Here is a 20008-nt window from a genome sequence, read left to right as displayed (position 1 = left end):
CAGATCCGTAAGATTTCCTAAGCTATAATCTTCATAAATATCTTTCAGAATACAAAAAGGCTCGTCAAGAGATTAAGAAGAAGTCATCAGACACCCTCAAACTGCAGAAAAAAGCCAAGAAAGGTATATTCTGGATTTCTTGTGCATGTGATAGACGTAGATGACATCGTCACTCTTTCATTTATGTGAAGTATCTCAGAAGAGGAAAGTAATCGAGAAAAGGATCCAAAAGGAAAAAATTGTTTTGTTTCCTGTGATGGAAGCCAGGGAAATCTGGATGTGTGGATTACATTATTTTCTAGATATTTAGTGCTCTATAATTATAGATGAACAAGCATAGCTATGGTTAGATAGGCAGATATCTCCCCAATATCGATGATGGGTCTTACATGGTGGCACCTAATTGTCAGATATCCTACAAAGGCGCCTACCAGTGGAGAGTTAACATCTACTTTCTGCCTTAGAGAACTTAAAGCTCCTAGACCCAAATCCAATGTCTGTAAGAGGTCCTCTTCAACCAGGTGTCATTTATAGTGGTCCTCTTATGTGGAAGAATGATTTTGGGACCCCTTCAGGCACCAGCGCCTGGATGCGACTGCTACCTCTGCACCCTCTATAACTACACCCCAGCGAGATGCTGACAGTGTGACTTGGTTGTGTTTGCAGGTAGAGGAGACATACAGCCTCAGCTGGACAGCGCTTTACAAGACGTCAATGACAAGTACCTTCTCCTGGAGGAGACGGAGAAGCAAGCCGTCAGGAAAGCGCTTATTGAGGAACGCAGCCGCTTCTGTTCCTTCATTTCCATGCTCCGGCCTGTCATCGTACGTCTTTGCCATTCTTTATCCTTCCCTGAATTGTTTTGATTAGGTTCTCAGATTTTATCCACTTAAAAATGTATCCCTGTAATAATTAAATGTTCTACAACTTCCTAAAATATTTTGAAGGACATTTATCATTTCACTTGTGACTATTTTTGTGTGCAAATTTCTACATTAAATTGTCATGAATGTCAAATTTATCAATGTTTATGACACCATTGTTTAGTACTGATACCAAAACTTAAATAAATATTTGACATATTGGTCTTAGGCTTTTATGTTACATTACGAAGTGTACCACTATGCTTAAAAGTTACATTTGTGAAATTTGCACCAAATTTATGATATCTTCAAGAATGTAGTAAAATTGCTTAGTTACGTAATTCACACGGCAACACTTCCTAGTCATATGTCTGGAAAGGGCTGTAGACTTGAGACCTGTGTCTCGACTGTCAGAGGAGAGCCATATTGTAAGCGCAGATATCTCAGTCGGAGAAATGCTGCTGCAACATCAGAAGAAATAAATCTCTTCGCTGACTGACTCAGTATGGAGATCTAAGTTTGGAGAAACAAAATCTTTGCCTCATGCAAATATGTGTGCTTACGCTACAGCTCTTCTTTCAGCTGAGACACGGGTCTCGAGAGCAGCATTTCTTCAGACTGCAGTTTTTTTTTCCCCTTTCAACCAACCAAGTGTTTGGTATTCCTTCTATGATGCTTTCCACTCAAAATACGGCCTTGCCCACAGTTAAGTTCTGTGGTATACGCCCAGATGGTTGAAGGATAAATCTGCATAATTTAGGAACTGAGTGTCACAAAAGAAAAAGAATAACTGTTCTAGAATCAGTAGAAAAACAGCAATTAGAGGAGCTACTCGGTTTAAATTATAAAGTGTTTTGAAACATCGTTGTCTCATGGAAGTATGTGTACTTATGATACAGCTCCTCTGTCAGCTGAGACACAGGTCTCGAGAGCAGCGTTTCTTCAGACTGAAGGTTTTTTTCCTCTTCAACCAATTGAACGTATTCCACAGAACTTCTCTGTAGGCGTTTGGATTTCCTTTTCTGATGCTTGCCAATCAAAATATGGCATTGGCCACGCCACAGAGAAGATCTGTGGTATACGCCCAGATGGTTGAAGGACAAATTTGTATAATGTGGGAACGGAGTGTCCCAGAAGAAAAAGAAAAACTGTTCTAGAATCAGTATAAAAATGGCAATTGTAGGAGCTATTCTGTTTAAATTAAAAAGTCCAGCGAAATGTCCCCTCTAAGCGACTTTTCAACCAACCACTTTCATTCCCTGTCAATCTAGTAAACATTAGAAGTGATATTAGTGGGGCAAGAGAGTGATGGCATAATGGTGGCTTCTACTGTATCGGGACCAATTTCTACTATTGTTGGGATCAACAGTGGCCGGATTTTGCCGCTTCTGACCTTATGACTTTTTTTCATCTTGTGAACAGGAGGAAGAGATTTCGATGTTGGGGGAGATCACACATTTACAGACAATATCTGAAGACCTGAAAACCCTCACCATGGATCCACATAAACTACCATCTGCCAGTGAACAGGTGACAGATCTAACTCAATAGTCCATTGATGTGGATTCTATTGTTCCCTGGTATCAGCTATTTGATGCCAGTGGTTTTCAATGTTACTATTGGCATGCAGTGCACATAGATTCCTGCCCCCACAATCACCGCTGTATATACAATGATCACTCGCTATCATGTTGACATTTCGGTATGGATTCTGAGATTTTTTATGTGTCAACAGGTGATTCACGATCTGAAAGGCTCAGACTATAACTGGTCTTACCAGACTCCGCCATCGTCACCAAGTACTACCATGTCTCGCAAATCCAGTGTCTGCAGGTAGGTGACAGGGGGGAGGTCTCTGTTGTGACAAGATATTTCGTCACTTGAACTTATTTTGGTGGTTGACAGTTAGCAGTGTAGCAGCCTGTCAATCACCTAGTGGAGGGGGTGGAGTTATGCCGAAAGTGGAGTCAGGAGCTCCACCCAGAGCACTTCCAGCATATTTGTATATCACTTCTAAAGTGGATTTCTCTTCAACAGAACAGTGTTTTTGTGCAATAAGGGTGTGGATTCACTTGTGTTCTTACAAACCACCCACATATGTAATCGGTTGGGGGGGGGGGCTAGAATGAGTTGACAGATTCCCTTTAACAATGTTGCTTGATATTAGAAAAAATATGCGATGGCAGCATGTTTGGAAAGTAATCAATAACGTTTTTACTAATTCTTTTCAACCCTTTTATTACTCAAGTTATGTGGAGAACCTCTAAGATCCTAAGTCCTCCGTGATTGGGAAAACCGCTCCTATATTCCCATTTTGTTATCTGAATGTTAGTTACTGTGATAGTTAAAAGGGTTGTCCATACAAATGTCATAATGGGGTCATCAACTTAGGACCTCCCTCAATTATCGAGAGCAGTGCGCTGCTGGAGGACCCAAATTGGCGCCTTGTAGTACCACAGTTTGCCTATAGTGGCCACTGCAGGAAAACGTAAAACATCCACATGACATAAGAGCCAATCGTCAGATCTTTTTGCTTTTTTGGACCTGACTGCCAGCACGACGCTCAGGTAGAGAAGATGGGACAGCCACTTTAATTTGATATGTTAGCAGATGGTAATCTTAATTGCAATTTGCTAATTCCCTCCATTATCATGGTACAGCGGGTAAGATAGGACCAGGTTGTCGTCTTCTGCCAAGAGTTGGATTTATTTCCTCACCTGGATGTTGAAAGCCTAAGTTCTTGAGATTGAGGTAGTCGGCTTTTAGTCTGTAGGGTTTGGTCACTTAGGTGGAAGGAGAAACCTTCTAAGCGGTAAACTATTGGCATTTAGTTTTGCCAGAAAAGTCAATGACCAATGACCAATCTTTTGGATTGCTCCACCACTTGCATGTGCCAGTATAATCCTGTATTAATTAATGACCATCAGATTTTAATGAAGGGAGGACTTAATTTTGGGGTGGGGATTGGTTTATGATGGTACATGTTATTTTGCAAGTTAACCTGTTCATTCCTGGTGTAACCAGGGCCTGTAATCTAGCGATACAGTAGGAGAGGACCCGTCCTTGTCACACCGACCTCCGTGTATAATGCATGGAGAAATGACATTCACCTCGGAGGAACTGTTTTGTGCAACGTAAAACAGTTCAATCTGCATGTTGTCCTATCCTGGATTCTTAATGGTTCTGAAACCCTCCACTGTGATGATGCCTCCCCCCCCCCCATGTTCTGGTCCCACAGGAACGACATGAGCATGCCCAGTGCTGCAACCTGCCTTTGTTTTATATGACGTACTTGCAGTGTATTTCTGCAGCTGGGTATGTTGTTAGACACAGTATATATCCAGCAATGCACGCAATGCCGTCATGTGCAGTATCCACAACATCGTCTGGCTGCTTAAAAGGGTTATTCCCATTTTCATAGATGGATATAATGTCGGATAGTGCTTGTAAAAATAAGCACTTTTGCAATTTATTGCTTATTAAAATTTGCAGCCGTTCTTGAGATATTAACACTTTTTTTTCTTTTGTTTATAACTGGTTGCCTAAGAGACAGACCACCGCTGCTGTCTAGCTTGTAAGCGCTGCGATCAAGTTTGATGGCATTAGAAGGTCCAGATATCCTTGCCAGCTTCAAATCAAAGATTACAGGCTCAATAGAAAAGAGCTTTAAGCACTGCACATGTTGAGCTGTTTAGCAGCAGTGGTCAGTCTCCAAGGCAACGAGCTGTAATCAAAAGAAATGTGTTTCTATCGCCACTGATTGTGAAACAGTTTTTCTTTTTCTTTTGTGAGCCTCCGTTCCAAAGTTATGCCATTTGGAAATAATGGTGCACGTTTTCCCTTTAACCAAACTGGGCGTGTACCACAGAACTTCTCTGAGGGTGCGGCCTTGGTTTGATTGGCCGAAATCAGAGGAGCAAAGGAAAACGCCCACAGAACAGTTCAACCTGGTTTGTTAAAGGGGAAATTTGCATCATTATTACTTGGGGGCATAACTATGGAACGGAGGGGCACAGAAGAAAAAGAAAAACTGTTCCAGAATCTGTGGAGCTTTGGCAATTGGATAATGGACTCTGTTTAATTTAAAAAAATCTAGTGAACTTACCCTTTAAAGTCTTCCAAGAATCCTCCTCTCTGACAGTATTACTACACCAGACCATGGATACTGCCTAATCCCGTATTTTGTGTGTTTTTTGCTCATGCTGCCCCCCCGGGTTTCTTGGAGATTTTAATTTAGTGCTTGCTTTTTCCCTCCCTTCTTCTTTCCCTTTGCATCTTCTTTTCTTTTTTTCACCCCTGGATCACCCCCTCCCTGCCTTCCCCCCACCCCGCAACTTTTTACCGCCCCTCTTGTCTTTTCCGCGGCCCCTCCTTTGTCTCACACAGCAGTCTGAACAGCGTTAACAGTAGTGACTCGAGATCCAGTGGTTCCCACTCACACTCACCCACTTCGCACTATCGCTATCGCAGCTCCAATCTGCCTCAGCAGGCCCCGATGAGGCTGTCCAGCGTCTCCTCCCATGATTCGGGATTCATCTCCCAGGATGCTTTTCAGTCAAAGTCTCCATCGCCCATGCCGCCGGAGGCCGTCAACCAGGTGAGATTCATCCTTTCCTATATCCAACAAGTATCGTTTCTCCTTGCGGAAATTGACATGCTAAGCATGGCGAGATGAGGAGACGAGACCATTCGCATCCTTTCCTATAGAAAGTATCGAAACTGCAGGATGGCTGGTGAATTGGAGATATCTTGTGTAGGGGCCAGAAATCAGCTACAGGCGGTCAGGGCATGCTGGGAGTGGTAGTTTCACAACGGCTGAGGTTCGACGTGTTGCTGACCCCTGGAGTAGAGGTGTAACGTTTTCTTTTTCCAGTTTTAGGTAACACAGATTAACCACTAAATTAAAAAGTTCTCCAAACTTTCAGGAGCTGAGCCTGCTCCACACACGGCAGGTGTCGGCTGCATTATACAGCCAGCATCCTGAGCTTGCCGGCTCCTTCAGTGCTGCAGTCAATCACTGACGTCAGCATTTAAGAGACTCCATTTTCCTGGCTGGTAGATGGAACTGGCAGTAAAGTGAAAGAGAAACTAGCCATGTACTTCCTCCTTATTGGGGAACAGACATGTGACTGCTGTAGCCAATCACTGGCTATATCACTGGTCACTGCTGCAGCGATTGATTGGATACCGCAGTCACATGACCTTCTAGACAGGATGGTGGAGAGCGGCCGTCCTGCTTGTTGACTGTTTCCATAGATTTGTAGCTTCTTGAACATTCGCACGTTTCCCGATGACTAAATGTAATTGTGCCACTTTCCGTTCCTCTTGTGCTGTGTGATCCTGCCTGGAGCGTTCCCGTCACCTCATCCACCTTCTTCTCTGCAGAATTCGTCCAGTTCAGCTTCTTCCGAAGCCTCGGAGACCTGCCAGTCCGTGAGCGAGTGCAGCTCTCCCACCTCGGTGAGCTCTGGATCTACCATGGGAGCCTGGGCGTCCACTGATAAGGTGATTGTACAGTGCCCCTGCGGGTGGGATCGCTCTCTAATTGTAGGGGGGGGGGGGGGGAACAAATCTACATGTAGCAGAGCGGAATTGTTCACCAGCCAGATTTATTTTTCTGAGCATCAACTGCTGTGGCCAGTGATTGACTGCAGAGGTCAGGTGAGTGGAGCAGCTCCTCATCCAATTTTTTTTTTTATGATTTGCTGCTAAGTCACCTGACTGCAGCCAATCACAGTCCCTTTATAAAGGTATTCCCATCTCCAAGATCTTATCCCAATATGTAGTCTGTGTAATTTTGGCAAATACCTCCAATTAGAAATGTAGTACAGTTCTTCTGATTCGCCATGTCACTTACCCCATGTGCAGGGCATTGCAGTAGCTTGGGTATCCACGGTTATGAGCACTCATAAAGTGACGGTTAGTTGTTAGTGGTTGTAACCATGGATACCTAAGCTACTGCAATGCCCTGCACATGGGGGAAGCAACATAGTGAATCAGAAGAACTGTACTACGTGTGTAATTGGAGGTATTTGCCAATATTATCATTACTCTGTCGCCTCATTGGGGGACACATGACCATGTCCCCCAATTAGAGGCTAAGAGAAAGAGATTTTACGGTGAGTACACAAAAATCTCCTTTTTTACATTACTATTACATATTGGGATAGGATCTTGGAGATGGGAATACTCCGCTCTTCTTCTTAGCCATGTGCAGACCCCCGCACTGGGTCCAGATAGATGTCAGTAGGTGATTATTAAAGGCTTTGTTACTTTTTACACATCTAGACCCAGAGACTTCCCCTTAAAATTATAATAAAAGTTCCACACTTTTCTAATATTCTTTGAACCCAATTCATTAGTGAATTTGCACCTTTTTTTTGTCCAGTTATTTAATGTTTTTTTTTTTTTTTGCCCTTTTTTCATTTGCTCCTTATTCTTTTAATTTGCGTTTTTCTAAGTATACTTTATCATGCGCTTGCCTGTTTGTCAATGTGGGCAAGGTCTGGTATTTCCATAACTTTCCGGCTAATTAATTAATTGAGATTTTATGTTTTTATTCTTTTGTTCCATGAATGTATTCCAGTCTTCCACAGTGATTTTTATCTACTCCTGAGTAGTTTTTCGCAGTTTTTAGCGCCACATGCGACATATTTGCCAAGCAGAGATTTTGAAAATGATTGAGAAACTGATCGCAGGCGAAGCCGATGTTCACACGTTGTCCTCAGGCGGAAATAAAGGTGGTGAATAGTGGACGTTTATCAATGTGTAGAGAATTAGTGCAGAAGCCGGACCGCACGTAAACACGGATTGTGTCTGATCTTACACGTCAGCACCATTGCAGAGAACGGGGCTTGGCTGCAATACCACGCACAGCCTGTAAACAAGTGTGGAGCTGTTACTGCTACAAAGCAGACAGATTTTATTTTTTAATCCTGTATTACCATATAGCCACCATGGTTGTATTTTTGATAAGATTTTCCAAGCTGAATGGCTGCACAGTTCTCAACCCAAGATTCCTCCCAGGTCTATGAAAACTAATAACTTTATCTTCTTTATGTTACTTTTGCCATATTAGCAATGTACCTTTACGTCACGAAGTTAAGTCTTTTTAAAGTAAAGTATCTAAATTTATGATATTGAGTATATACAATATGTGCAGACATTTCATTTATTATCCTGTGCAGTCACTGTGTACACACAGTGGGTACGGAAAGTGTTCAGACCGCTTTACATTTTTTACTCTTTCATTGCAGCCATTTGGTAAATTCAAAAAAAGTTCATTTTTTTTCTCATAAATGTACACTCTGCACCCCATCTTGACTGGAAAAAAAAAACAGAAATTTTGAAAATGTGTTAAAAAAGAAAGGCTGAAATGTCACATGGTCATAAGTCTTCAGACCCTTTGCTCAGTATTGAGGAGAAGCACCTTTGAGCTAGTTCAGCCATGAGTCTTCTTGGGAATGATGTAACAAGTTTTTCACCCCTGGATTTGGGGATCCTCAGCCATTCTTCCTGCAGATCTTCTCCAGTTCCGTCAGGTTGGATGATGAACGTTGGTGGATGCCATTTTTAGGTCTCTCCAGAGATGCTTAGTTGGGTTTAGGTCAGGGCTCTGGCTGGGCCAGTCAAGAATGGTCACAGAGTTGTTCTGGAGCCACTCCTTTGTTATTTTAGCTGTATGCTTAGGGTCATTGTCTTGTTGGAAGGTGAACCTTCGGCCAAGTCTGAGGTCCAGAGCACTCTGGAAGAGGTTTTCATCCAGGATATCTCTGTACTTGGGCACATTCATGTTTCCTTCAATGACAACCAGTCCTCCTGTCCCTGCAGCTAAAAAACACCCTCATAGCGTGATGCTGCCTCCACCATGTTTTACTGTTGGGATTGTCTTGAGCAGGTGATGAGCAGTGCCTGTTTTCCTCCACACATACCGCTTAGAATTATCACCAAAAAGGTCTATCTTCGTCTCATCAGACCAGAGAATCTTATTTCTCATAGTCTGGGATTCCTTTCTGTGTTTATCAAACTCTATGCGGGCTTTCATATGTCTTGCACTGAGGAGAGGCTTCCATCAGGCCACTCTGCCATAAAGGCCTGACTGGTGGAGGCTGCAGTGATAGTTGACTTTGTGGAACTTTCTCCCATCTCCCTACTGCATCTCTGGAGCTCAGCCACAGTGATCTCGGGGTTCTTCTTTACCTCTCACGATTGCTCCGTTTGCGGCCAGGTCTAGGAAGACTTCTGATGGTCCCAAACTTCTTCCATTTAAGGATTATGGAGGCCACTCTGCTCTTAAGAACCTTGAGTACTGCAGAAATTCTGTTGTAACCTCGGCCAGATCTGTGCCTTGCCACAATTCTGTCTCTGAGCTCCTTGGCCAGTTCCTTTGACCTCATGATTCTCATTTGGTCTGACATGCGCTGTGAGCTGTGAGGTCTTATATAGACAGGTGTGCGCCTTTCCAAATCAAGTCCTATCCGTTTTATTAAACACAGCTGGCCTCCAATGGAGGAGTAGAACCATCTCAAGGAGGATCACAAGAAAATGGACAGCATGGGACTTAAATATGAGTGTCTGAGCAAAGGGTCTGAATACTTATGACCATGTGATATTTAAGTTTTTCTTTTTTTTTTTTTATTTGCAAAAATTTCTACATTTCCCTTTTTTTCAGTCAAGATGAGGTGCAGAGTGTACATTAGGCTACGTTCACACTAGCGTTATGCTAGTTTGCGTCGGGCGACGCAGCGGCGACGCATGCGTCATGTGCCCCTATATTTAACGTGGGGGACGCATGCGTTTTTGTTTGTTGCGTTGTGCGACGCATGCGTCTTTTTTGCCGCAAGCGTCGGACCAAGAAAACGCAACAAGTTGCATTTTTCTTGCGTCCGAATTTTGGCAAAAAACGACGCATGTGTCGCAAAACGCAGCGTTTTTGCGTGCGTTTTGGTGCGTTTTTGCGTGCGTTGTGCGTTGCGTCGCCAACACAGCGGCGCACAACGCTAATGTAAACGTAGCCTAAATGAGAAAAATTAACTTTTTTGAATTTACCAAATGGCTGCAATGAAAGTGAAAAATTTAAAGGGGTCTGAAGACTTTCCGTACCCACTGTACTTACATTACAGTTCCTGAGCTGGACTATTATATTACCATTTGGTGGCATGCATCATCTCACTTCAGTGGTCACATGGGTTATTTCAATAAATGATCAAGTCCGGGGCAGTGGTCTCAAATCTCCAAAGCGAGAGCCCCCAGTGGTCTCAGTTTGCAGACCACTTATCAGTGTTATAGTTGTATAAAGATACCGTACATACTATTTTTCTTTGTGTATGTTCACATGTGACTTCATTTTGTGGTGTTTTTAGATCTTATACTCCATTTTTATGTTTCCTTTGATTTATTATTTATCCGTTTCACGTTGGCCCTGCCGTGGTGTCCAGTATGGGCATAAACCACCATAAATAGCATTATTATTATTATTATTATTTATTTATATAGCACCATTGATTCCATGGTGCTGTACATGAGAAGGGGTTACATACAAGTTACAAATATCACATACAGTAAACAAACTAACAATGACGGACTGATACAGAGGGGCGAGGACCCTGCCCTTGTGGGCTTACATTCTACAGGATGCAGCATTAGTGCTACTCAAGGTGGCTCTTTTAGTTAAGAACGCCTTGGGGGGGTGACAGGTTCCCTTTAAAGACAGAATTACTTTGCTTAGATGATAGTTGGGGTTTTTACAATTCTATGCAGTGAGAAACAAGTAGACAGACCTGATTTTTATTTAACATCTTTGCCCCATTTCTCTCTGCAGTCTGTTTGGGACTAGAATGTGCATGCTGTGCACATACGATTTTAACCCTTTATGGGGAGTTCATAAAAGATCCAGCACATCATTATTATAGCTATCAACATAGAAACAGTAGGCAAAGTTAAAATTGCAGCATGGAAGGGCAAACATATTATTATTATTTATTTATTTATATAGCACCATTGACTCCATGGTGCTGTATACACGAGAAGGGGTTACATACAAGTTACAAATATCACATACAGTAAACAAACTATTAAATCGATATTAATATATTAATTATTATAATAATATTAATAATTAATAATACTATAATTATATATTAAATTAAATATAATAAATATTAATACTATTATTCTATTTTATATGTCAATGCTCTTAAAGGGAACCTGTCACCTGAATTCGGCGGCACCGGCCCCGGGCCACATGGGCGGAGTCCCCGGGTGCCCGACTCACCCCCTCCCCACCCGCTGGCCGCACGCTGGCCGAAACACTGGACCGAAGCCCATTCTCCGTCCTCCGCAGCACACGCCCGCGCAAAGTAATCTTACCCTGCGCAGGCGTGTACCACGGAAGACAGAGAATGAACTTCAATCCAACACCTCGGCCAGCATGCAGCCAGCAGGCAAGGAAAGGGCGAACCAAACACCCGAAAACTCCGCCCACACGACCCAAAACCGGTCCCGCCAAACTCAGGTGACAGGTTCCCCCTAAGGAAGCCCAACATCGCCACAACACTGAAAACTGAGGCACACATGGGGCCAACGTGATGAATCTCCATCTGCATATTAAAAAGGGTGGCTTAAATCCATAAAAATGAGGAGACCCAAAGGAGACCTCCCCCCATTCCAACGTGGATTTACATCACTCAATTATATGGAATAAGTGTCCTTACTTCACTTGTGTACTGTGATTACCAGGCTGTTCATCACCCATCCAACAAGCAAAACAGTCTTTTTACACAGTACAATGTGCTGCCGAGAACAATACAAGTCTACCTGCACAGAAGCAGCACATTTCGGATATTCACTGAATGATCATCAGTGCACATCTGGAGTACAGTCTGTGTAAAAAGGATAAACAGCCGATCTGAAAATATTTACCAGCGGTCATTTAACTCCACAAATTTGTCTTATGGGCCACTAAGCCCCAATTACTACTAAGGTTGGCCAAGTCTAAAGTCCATATCCTCCTTCTCTCGCTTCCTCAAGCTCAATGTGGACAAATCTGAACTCTCATCTTTCCTCCATCACGCACATCTTCCCTACTTGATCTATCTATCAAAATAAATGAAATCACACTTTCCCCTGTCCCCAAAATCCGCTGCCTCGGAGTAACCCTTGACTCTGCCCTGTCCTTCAAACCACACATCCAAGCTCTCGCCACCTCCTGTCGCATCCAGCTCAAAAACGCTGCTGCAGGGAAGATATGAATGGGGCTTCAGCACGATGCCAGGGACAGCGCTAAACTTTAGCGCTGTCTCCGGCACGGTGCGCGTGGTACCCAGTGGGCACACGTGTGCCACAGAAACGCACCGGCACACAGATAATTCCGGTACTGGAAATATCTGGACGTGTGAGACTGCCCTAACTCTGCTGCCCGACTAATCTCTCTCCTCGCTGCACTCCTGCTTCACCTCTTTGCAAATCCCTTCACTGGCTCCCAATTTCCCAGCGTATCCAGTTTAAATTACTAACACTGACCTACAAAGCCATCCATAACCTTTCTCCTCTGTATATTTCCACACTAATCTCTCAATATCTTCCCTCACGTAATCTCCGGTCCTCCCAAGACCTCTTTTCCTCCACGCTTATTCGCTCCTCACTCAATCGCCTCCAAGACTTCTCCCGAATATCCCCCATCCTCTGGAATTCAGTGCCCCAACACATCCGGTTATCCACTACTTTTGGATCCTTCAAAAGAAACCTGAAAACCCACCTCTTCAAGGAAGCTTACAGCCTGTAAAGACCACACGGCCACCTTAACACCATTGGAGCTACTGCAACCCTCGGCCTCCTGTTTCCTTCCCCATAATCCTGTAGAATGTAAGCCCGCAAGGGCAGGGTCCTCTTCCCTCTGTACCAGTCTGTCATTGTTAGCTTTGTTTACTGTAAGTGATTTTTATTTTGATGTAACCCCTTCTCATGCACAGCACCATGGAACCAATGGTGCTATATAAACAAATAACAACAAAGTCAGCAGCCTCCAAAGCGCATCTGTGAAATTGGATAAAATGGGCTGATTTCTTGTTTTAGCAATTTATAGTTAGAATGATTACTCTAGAACAGTGATGGCGAACCTATGGCGCGCGTACCACAGGGGGCACACGCCAGGCTTGCCACTGCACACTGCATTATTCACACGAATGTAAGCACCAGTGCGCTCATGATCACATCAACGTCCTCCACTTGTCCCAACTCATCTAGAGTTGTGTATTGAGGGCCGCTGTGTCACCACGATAACAAGCTACAGCCTCGCAGGCAGATTACCACCCACCCATCTGGAGTGTGACGGCAGGATCCGACTACACGGGGTTTGTAGTCTGTTACCATGGCGGCACATTGTATTGTAGCTATTGGACATCTGCAACAAATCGCTGCTCTGCTCTCATTAGAAATTGAGATCGGGTCAATTTACCTGCAGAAAAATTCTGCACAGTAGGTTTGGAAAAATGTTCACATGCCTGCAATGTAAATCTACTGTGAGTTTTGCAAAGATCCACGCAAAAAAACTGCAGCATTTCTGCCCTTGGGGATGTCCCCTATTTCTGTACAGCCTCCTTGGTGATGTCAATCAATAGAACCCAGTCAAATACCATTGGAAACTGGTCTCAAGGTCAGCATGGCTACCTGTAAGGTTCTCTTTAAAGAGAACCTGTCGCCATGTAAGTGTCCAGTGTATGCTCTTATTTTAGTCCCGCTGCTCCCATGAGTCTTCTGGTTTTTATTGTTTTCTTTTGTTTAATCCGTCATACAGTTCCAGACATATCGGCCTTTTTATTTAGTGCTAATTCTGTGGTTGCCTCAAGGAGGCGTGGCTCCCTAGGTAATTATGCAAGGCAGCCTGAAGACACGCCCCAGAGGATCCTGAGAGCTACGACCATAGCAATCAGCACTAAACCAAAATATCCCAGATCTCTGAAACCATATGTCAAATTTACCAAAAGCAAACACCAGATTAGTCAAGGGAGCATCAGAAATACAATTAGAGCAAAATCTGGACATTTTTGACCTGGTGAAGGGTCATCTTTAAAGACCACCAATATGGCCATTATGATTTCCACATGAAGCCATTTCCAGATTATTCGCTGCCTAGACTGCATGAACATTTGCCATAAAGCCACCTTACAACCTTTGTGGGGGTCCTTATGGCTGACTTACGAGTTGTCACCCTTTCTGGGTGGAGTGGAGCAGCTGATGGGTGGTGTACGCGCTCTTTATGTTCTGAATTGCTGTTTATCACATGCCCATTCCTTTGACCCATATTGATTTTTTTTTCCCATTTTGTTTTCTTTCCTCTGTGTTGTTTGTCCTCAGTTGTCTAATGGGTGTTATCACTTTAGTCTGTCCAGTGACCTGTCCACAGCAGGTCATTACACCCATTTCCCACTCCCTGCCTCCCGTCCTTGGACCCGATCTAGTTCAGACTGTCATCACTATTACACTATCGGGCCGGGCATGTTACCATCATCTAAGATCCCCAGCTGGAAGGTTTGTGTATATGTGATACAGCCTGACTAATTCACACCTTTCTTCTTCTGTTACCAACTAATATTTTTGGGTGTCTTCCGTTTGGAAAACGTTTTCCTATTCTGTAAAACCTCAGTTTTGCACAACCCCTTCCCCTCCACCCCCGATACATACATTCACTCATTCTAATAGAAACCATTTCATTTTGGATTCTCAGATTATGTAATGACCATTGTGGTATGATTGGGTCAAAGGCTTATTTATAGACCCCATTGAATATCTTCCGGGGAAATGATGATTGGAGGAGTTGGGTGGTTTTCTGCTTGAGCATCACCAAGGAAGTTGAAGGCCATGCTAAACTAAGCGTGCCTGCTCTTGTCAGATCGTGGCCATTACGCAGTTTGAGGCTTGGCTAGTGCCAGCATGGGTGACTGGCTGGGGGTCCACAGGTTCCGTAATGGTTCCATGGACGAGCGGTCTAATGCGTTGGTTTAAGGCTTGAGTCTCTTCAGAGGCGTTGGTTCAAATCCCACTTCTGCCAGTATTAAGAGGTTTTCACAACCTATAGAAAGGTTGACCTTGATGGACCTATGTCTTATTTCAACCTATGTAACTATGTAAGGAAGTGTCCCACCACCTGACCCTTACCTAATGCAGGCACATTATCGTGAACGCTTGGGTCATCCAGGCGAGACCATCCAACTGCTATGGTTATGTTCTTGGCAGTTCTTTAAGATGTTTTCCAGTCGTAAAGAGTTAACACCTAATTTTCACGTGATAGGTGATAGCTGGCTAATCATGGGGCCCTGACCATTGGATGTCTATCGATTTCCAGGCTGGGTTTCTTTGAGAATTGAGTGTGCTCTACCAATCTATTCATTGTCTTCGGGACTGCTCCAGGGAATAGTTGAAAATGAATAACTCAACATCCGGAATATCCCTTTCAGAGTAAATCCACCATCTTACATATAATTTAGTGCACACATCGTCTACAGTCACCGGTGGCAGCGCTGTGAGCACCGGCTGTAAGCACGATATGGCACTATAAATGACAACTGGCTCTGCAACGCATCTGTGCAGTGTGAGCTGTCAGTCATAGTGTCGGGTCATGATCACAGTGCTGTGACCAGTGACTGTAGCCTCTCCGTGCACGTCCCATGACTGAAAGCTGGTGGCTTCCGGGAGGAATAAAGTACATTTTCTCCCAGTAGCCTCACATTCAGTAACTCCTCCTCTTTCTGGGAAGTTTCTGTTCCAAAAAAATCCTGAATGAAAACCTCAGAACACCCTTCTTAGATGATTTTTTTTTTTTTTGCTCTAAATTTTCTTCTACCAATGGCTGCCCATTGACCAATTCTGGGGATCGTATACTGTAATACAGGCTGGGGTTGTGCATTTTGAGGAACCATTCTGTATTTCTTGTAAATCTACTCTGTACCTTTCTTTTCATTTCTGTGTTAAATTGAAAATAAATGAATCTTAGATTAATGCTATGTTAACTATGGGTGATACAGAATTGTGAATCTCCTATTCAAGGATAATATATAGTGAGTGCAGGTTACGGATTTGTCCTCACCCTTTAAGCTAAATTTAGTGGTTTAGGAACTGTATACATACATAGGTAAGAGAGCTGTTCTAAAATCTAAGAAAAAAATACCTAACTTATATATATGCATATATGTTTTCACTGCTCTTCACTGGTCCTCTGTTTATAAAGGGTCTGATCATGTTTTGCCCATACTTTGTTATCACATGACCATGGTGCCAAACTGCTGCCTACCAGGTTGTCATTTGGATCCACTATGGCATTACTTAAAAAAATGATAGCTTGAATGTCACATCCCCACCATGCCTCTTCGTTATAAAACATAATCATTGGGAGACATGGACTGTGAAAGTGGGGTGAAACAGTGAGTAGTTTTGGGACCAGTAAGGTTATTGGACAGGACCAGTTGGGGGCGGCAGTGAGTAGTTAGTAATTTTGGACCAGTGATACAATTCCCCCTCACTCCCCACAGAAAATCCATTTTAATATTTGGGTGTATGGATTGAAGCAGGGGTTGGATCATCGTAACAGGTGAACTACGCTCCGACTAGATACTGGATGAAAGTTTTGGACCTAAAAGTTAAATGATGATAAAGATTTGAGGTCCATTCCTAGATATTAATCAAGTCAGAGCCAATGTAGACTTTCTTTAAGTTTTACTGCTGAACCATGATTATGGTCTTCACAACTCCCACCCAAGCACTAGGACAGGTCGGTGAATCCGTAGGACTAGTCATGGCTAGCCACCGGTAGTTTAGTTATGTAAGGGGGTTAAGTCATCTTTCCTTGAGCGAACAAAGCACTTTGACTATGTCTACATACAGCATATATAACCTTTCATCCAGGACTGGGCTAAGCCAGGTCCATACGACCAACCTACGGTGAACACTCTTCAGAGACGTAAGCGTGAAGCCGAACCCTGCGGAGGAACCTATATCTCGGCTCTAGGACTCAATGGTGAAGCCAGATTACACAGAAATGCCAGTGTACCTGCATCGACCAGGGTAAAGAGTCATGGTTGGGTCATCTCGTCCTCTGCTCTTAACCATACTTTTCTCGAATGTCTTCTGCTTCTAACATGTGGATGAATTGCTATTTGCCCTCTTGACTATTGTACAGATTTCTTTTGAAGCATTCTGCATGTGTTTAACCGTGAAGTTTAGATACGGGAGAATGATATGTTTGTTGCACTTTCTTATAAGTTTGCTGTGGACTTGGATGAAACTACTTCTGCTGGTGGAGGGTCGTAGCCATGTTGGTTACGTTGTGTTAATTTTACTTCTCTTTTCTATTTATCAGCAGGGTGAAGAAGGAGAAAACTGTGATGACCTGGCACTGGCGTTGACCAGAGGATTACAGCTCGATACACAGAGGAGTAGCAGAGATTCTTTACAGTGTTCCAGTGGATACAGCACACAGACGACAACTCCATGCTGTTCAGAAGATACCATCCCATCACAAGGTTTGTGCAGTTAGACCTCACACTAGTTATTGCTCCTGGTCATAGCCATGATTTGTAGACATTTATAACCAAATTATACTGTCCCGATGACCCACAAAGGACAAGAACGAGTGGCGAGACCTGAGCATGGGTTACAATCATGAGGATCTAGACTTCTCTGAGATTCTTCCAGTCATTGATTGCTGTCGTGTCTTCTATACAAACACATAAAATCCTGATAGTCTAATGTGCCTAATTCTGTAGGGTTCAGGACTTGCAAAATTCATTTCTTGAAACCAAATTTTTTAACCTTGCTCTTGTCTTCAGTTTCAGATTATGATTACTTTTCGGTGAGCGGAGACCAAGAACCTGATCAACAGGATTTTGATAAATCTTCCACCATCCCTCGAAACAGTGATATTAGTCAGTCCTACAGAAGAATGTTCCAAGCCAAGCGTCCAGCCTCCACCGCTGGACTGCCTGCCGCTTTCGGACCAGTCATTGTCACTCCTGGAGTGGCCACCATTCGTAGGACGCCATCTACCAAGCCATCAGTCAGACGTGGCACTATTGGTGGAGGTCCTATTCCAATTAAGACACCAGTTATACCCGTTAAGACCCCGACAGTGCCAGATATGCCAGGTGGGTTCCCCACCAGCATGAGTGAAGAATACTCCGAGCAAAGTCCTGACTCCCCTTCCCTCGTGGAAGGATTGGTGCTTACCGGCGAAATGCCACCCTCACTGTGGAGTGGTCAGGCTTCTGTAAACCCTCCAGTCCCAGCACCACAAGGCATGATCGTGGAAGAACAAAGGCAAGGAAGGTCAGAAAATGAGGATGACGACGATGATGATCAGGATGATTCTTCCATTCCCGATGCCCCAGTTCAGGTCCATCCAGGAGCCACGGAGTCTGCTCCGACAGAGGCGCCTCAAGGAGAAGATATGCTCATTGCTATCCGTCGTGGGGTTAAACTTAAGAGAACCGCCACGAATGACCGCTCGGCCCCTCGGCTCTGCTAGGATAAATGGGGATACTAAAGATGGGACCTCAGAACTTCTCCCGGGCAACTCTCTTTAACCCATTCCAGTCCGTGATTGGCGGATTGTTTCGGAGCGTAAGCCGGGTTGACTCTTAATCAAAGAAGATACATAAATCTATATATTCTCACAGTAAAGCAGAGTAGAAGAGCAAGGTTACGATCTGTCTGTGTCATCACACTGTAAATAGTGACTTGACTTCTGCACATAGTTATTCCCCTTTTATGTTTTAATGTTTTTGTTGTTTTTTTGTGCCCCTTCCAATTTTAAACTTTTTTGTTCTCGTTTTGTTTTTCCATAAAGTGCCAAAATCATCTTTTAATTTTATATCTTTTACATCTTTGTAAATTTTAAAAACCACTTCAAAACGGAATAGGAGGAAAAGTATGCACCGTAACAGATCAAGGACTGTTTTTGTGAACCTCACCCTCCCCCACTCCACCCCTTCCAAAAAACAACAACAACAAAAAAAAAAAGACTTTTGCATAGATCAAGCATGAGCATACTTTTGTGGCATGATTGGAGATGTAGTTCAACAACCGTTGTACAGCCAGAGGATGACGGGGTGTAGAACACCTCCTTCGATATTCCTATACATTACAAGCTTAGAACTTTGTTGTTTTTTTTTTCTCTTCTTTTTAATTATTATTTTTAAATATTTTTTTTTCTGTTTTATTTTTATTAACTGTTATAACTTATTAACAATGAAGAGCAATAGAAAAATAAAAAAAATAAAGCATGTAACCAGGGGGTAATTAAAGGTTTAAGACCGCCATGATAACATATGCTGTCACACATACACGTCACCTGTAATCAAGTCATTGCGCGTAGCTCCTGACATCAGTGTTCCTAAACCATTGAGTGCTTTCGACTCCCCCCCCACCCCCCCCCCCCTCATCTTTTTGAGTATACTGGACCCATTTTGTCACTTTTAGTACAAAAATAGCTCCCCCACCTGTCCGTGGTTGCAACTAGTATTGCAGCTCAGCTCCACTGGAAAAAAAAACAAAAAAAGTGGTCAAGTTGCAATTCTAAACACAACCTTGTAGTCTGGGGGTGGCGCTGTTTTGTAGGAAAACTCCCATCCCAGAAACTCTTATCAAAGAGAAATTACATATTGAATATGTACATAGGGTAATACTTTGGCTGCCGCTCCGTACACTGGCTAAATATACTTGTTTTTTCCCCCATATATATTGTAAAGTACTTCAGGTTTTAGTTTTTTTTTTTAAATAAATGTCTGCACTCACATTATCTCACCGAGTACTAACATAATAAGGGGGGTAATTATAACGTTAATTATAATAATTCTTTAAAAAAAAAATAAAGGCTAAGGCAATTCTAAAGATATTAAACCGTTAGCTGGGAGTTCACCAATGTAAAATAGAAAAAAAAGAATAAAAATAAAGTGTAAAAAAAAAAAAATATATATAATAATTTCAAAAAAATTCCTTATTCACGTTTTTAGGCCCAGCTGGCTGGGACAAGTTTGCAATGTTCGATCACATCTTAGTGACACTTTACACCCAACACATCGCTGTATTAAGTATTGTGGAGGCAAATAGTTTTACAAAAAAATTAATAATAATTTTTTTTCGTTTTGTAAATTTTT

At 43.0% G+C, this 20008-nt stretch overlaps 1 protein-coding gene across 7 annotated transcripts in view; it reads left to right on the top strand.

Moving 5' to 3' along the window:
- MTSS1 (MTSS I-BAR domain containing 1) overlaps positions 1-19776 on the top strand; it is a 143637-nt gene extending 123861 nt beyond the window's left edge. The window contains exons 6-15 of one of the 7 annotated variants that reach the window (XM_069731873.1): positions 49-123; positions 667-824; positions 2286-2393; positions 2599-2696; positions 5250-5460; positions 6249-6368; positions 14217-14390; positions 16761-16919; positions 17215-17377; positions 17684-19776. In XM_069731873.1, the coding sequence (XP_069587974.1) occupies positions 49-123; positions 667-824; positions 2286-2393; positions 2599-2696; positions 5250-5460; positions 6249-6368; positions 14217-14390; positions 16761-16919; positions 17215-17377; positions 17684-18378 (1961 nt within the window). In that variant the 3' untranslated portion in view covers positions 18379-19776. The remainder of the gene's footprint in view (positions 1-48; positions 124-666; positions 825-2285; positions 2394-2598; positions 2697-5249; positions 5461-6248; positions 6369-14216; positions 14391-16760; positions 16920-17214; positions 17378-17683) is intronic. The other 6 variants (XM_069731876.1, XM_069731875.1, XM_069731874.1 and 3 more) reach the window with 6 other exon arrangements.
- The last annotated feature ends 232 nt before the right edge of the window (positions 19777-20008 follow it).

Source organism: Ranitomeya imitator, chromosome 6, assembly GCF_032444005.1.
Source record: "Ranitomeya imitator isolate aRanImi1 chromosome 6, aRanImi1.pri, whole genome shotgun sequence".
In the NCBI taxonomy this organism is placed as follows: Eukaryota; Metazoa; Chordata; class Amphibia; order Anura; family Dendrobatidae; genus Ranitomeya; species Ranitomeya imitator.
Note: the sequence above shows the minus strand (reverse complement) of the source record. Positions and strands in the feature narration are given on the sequence as shown.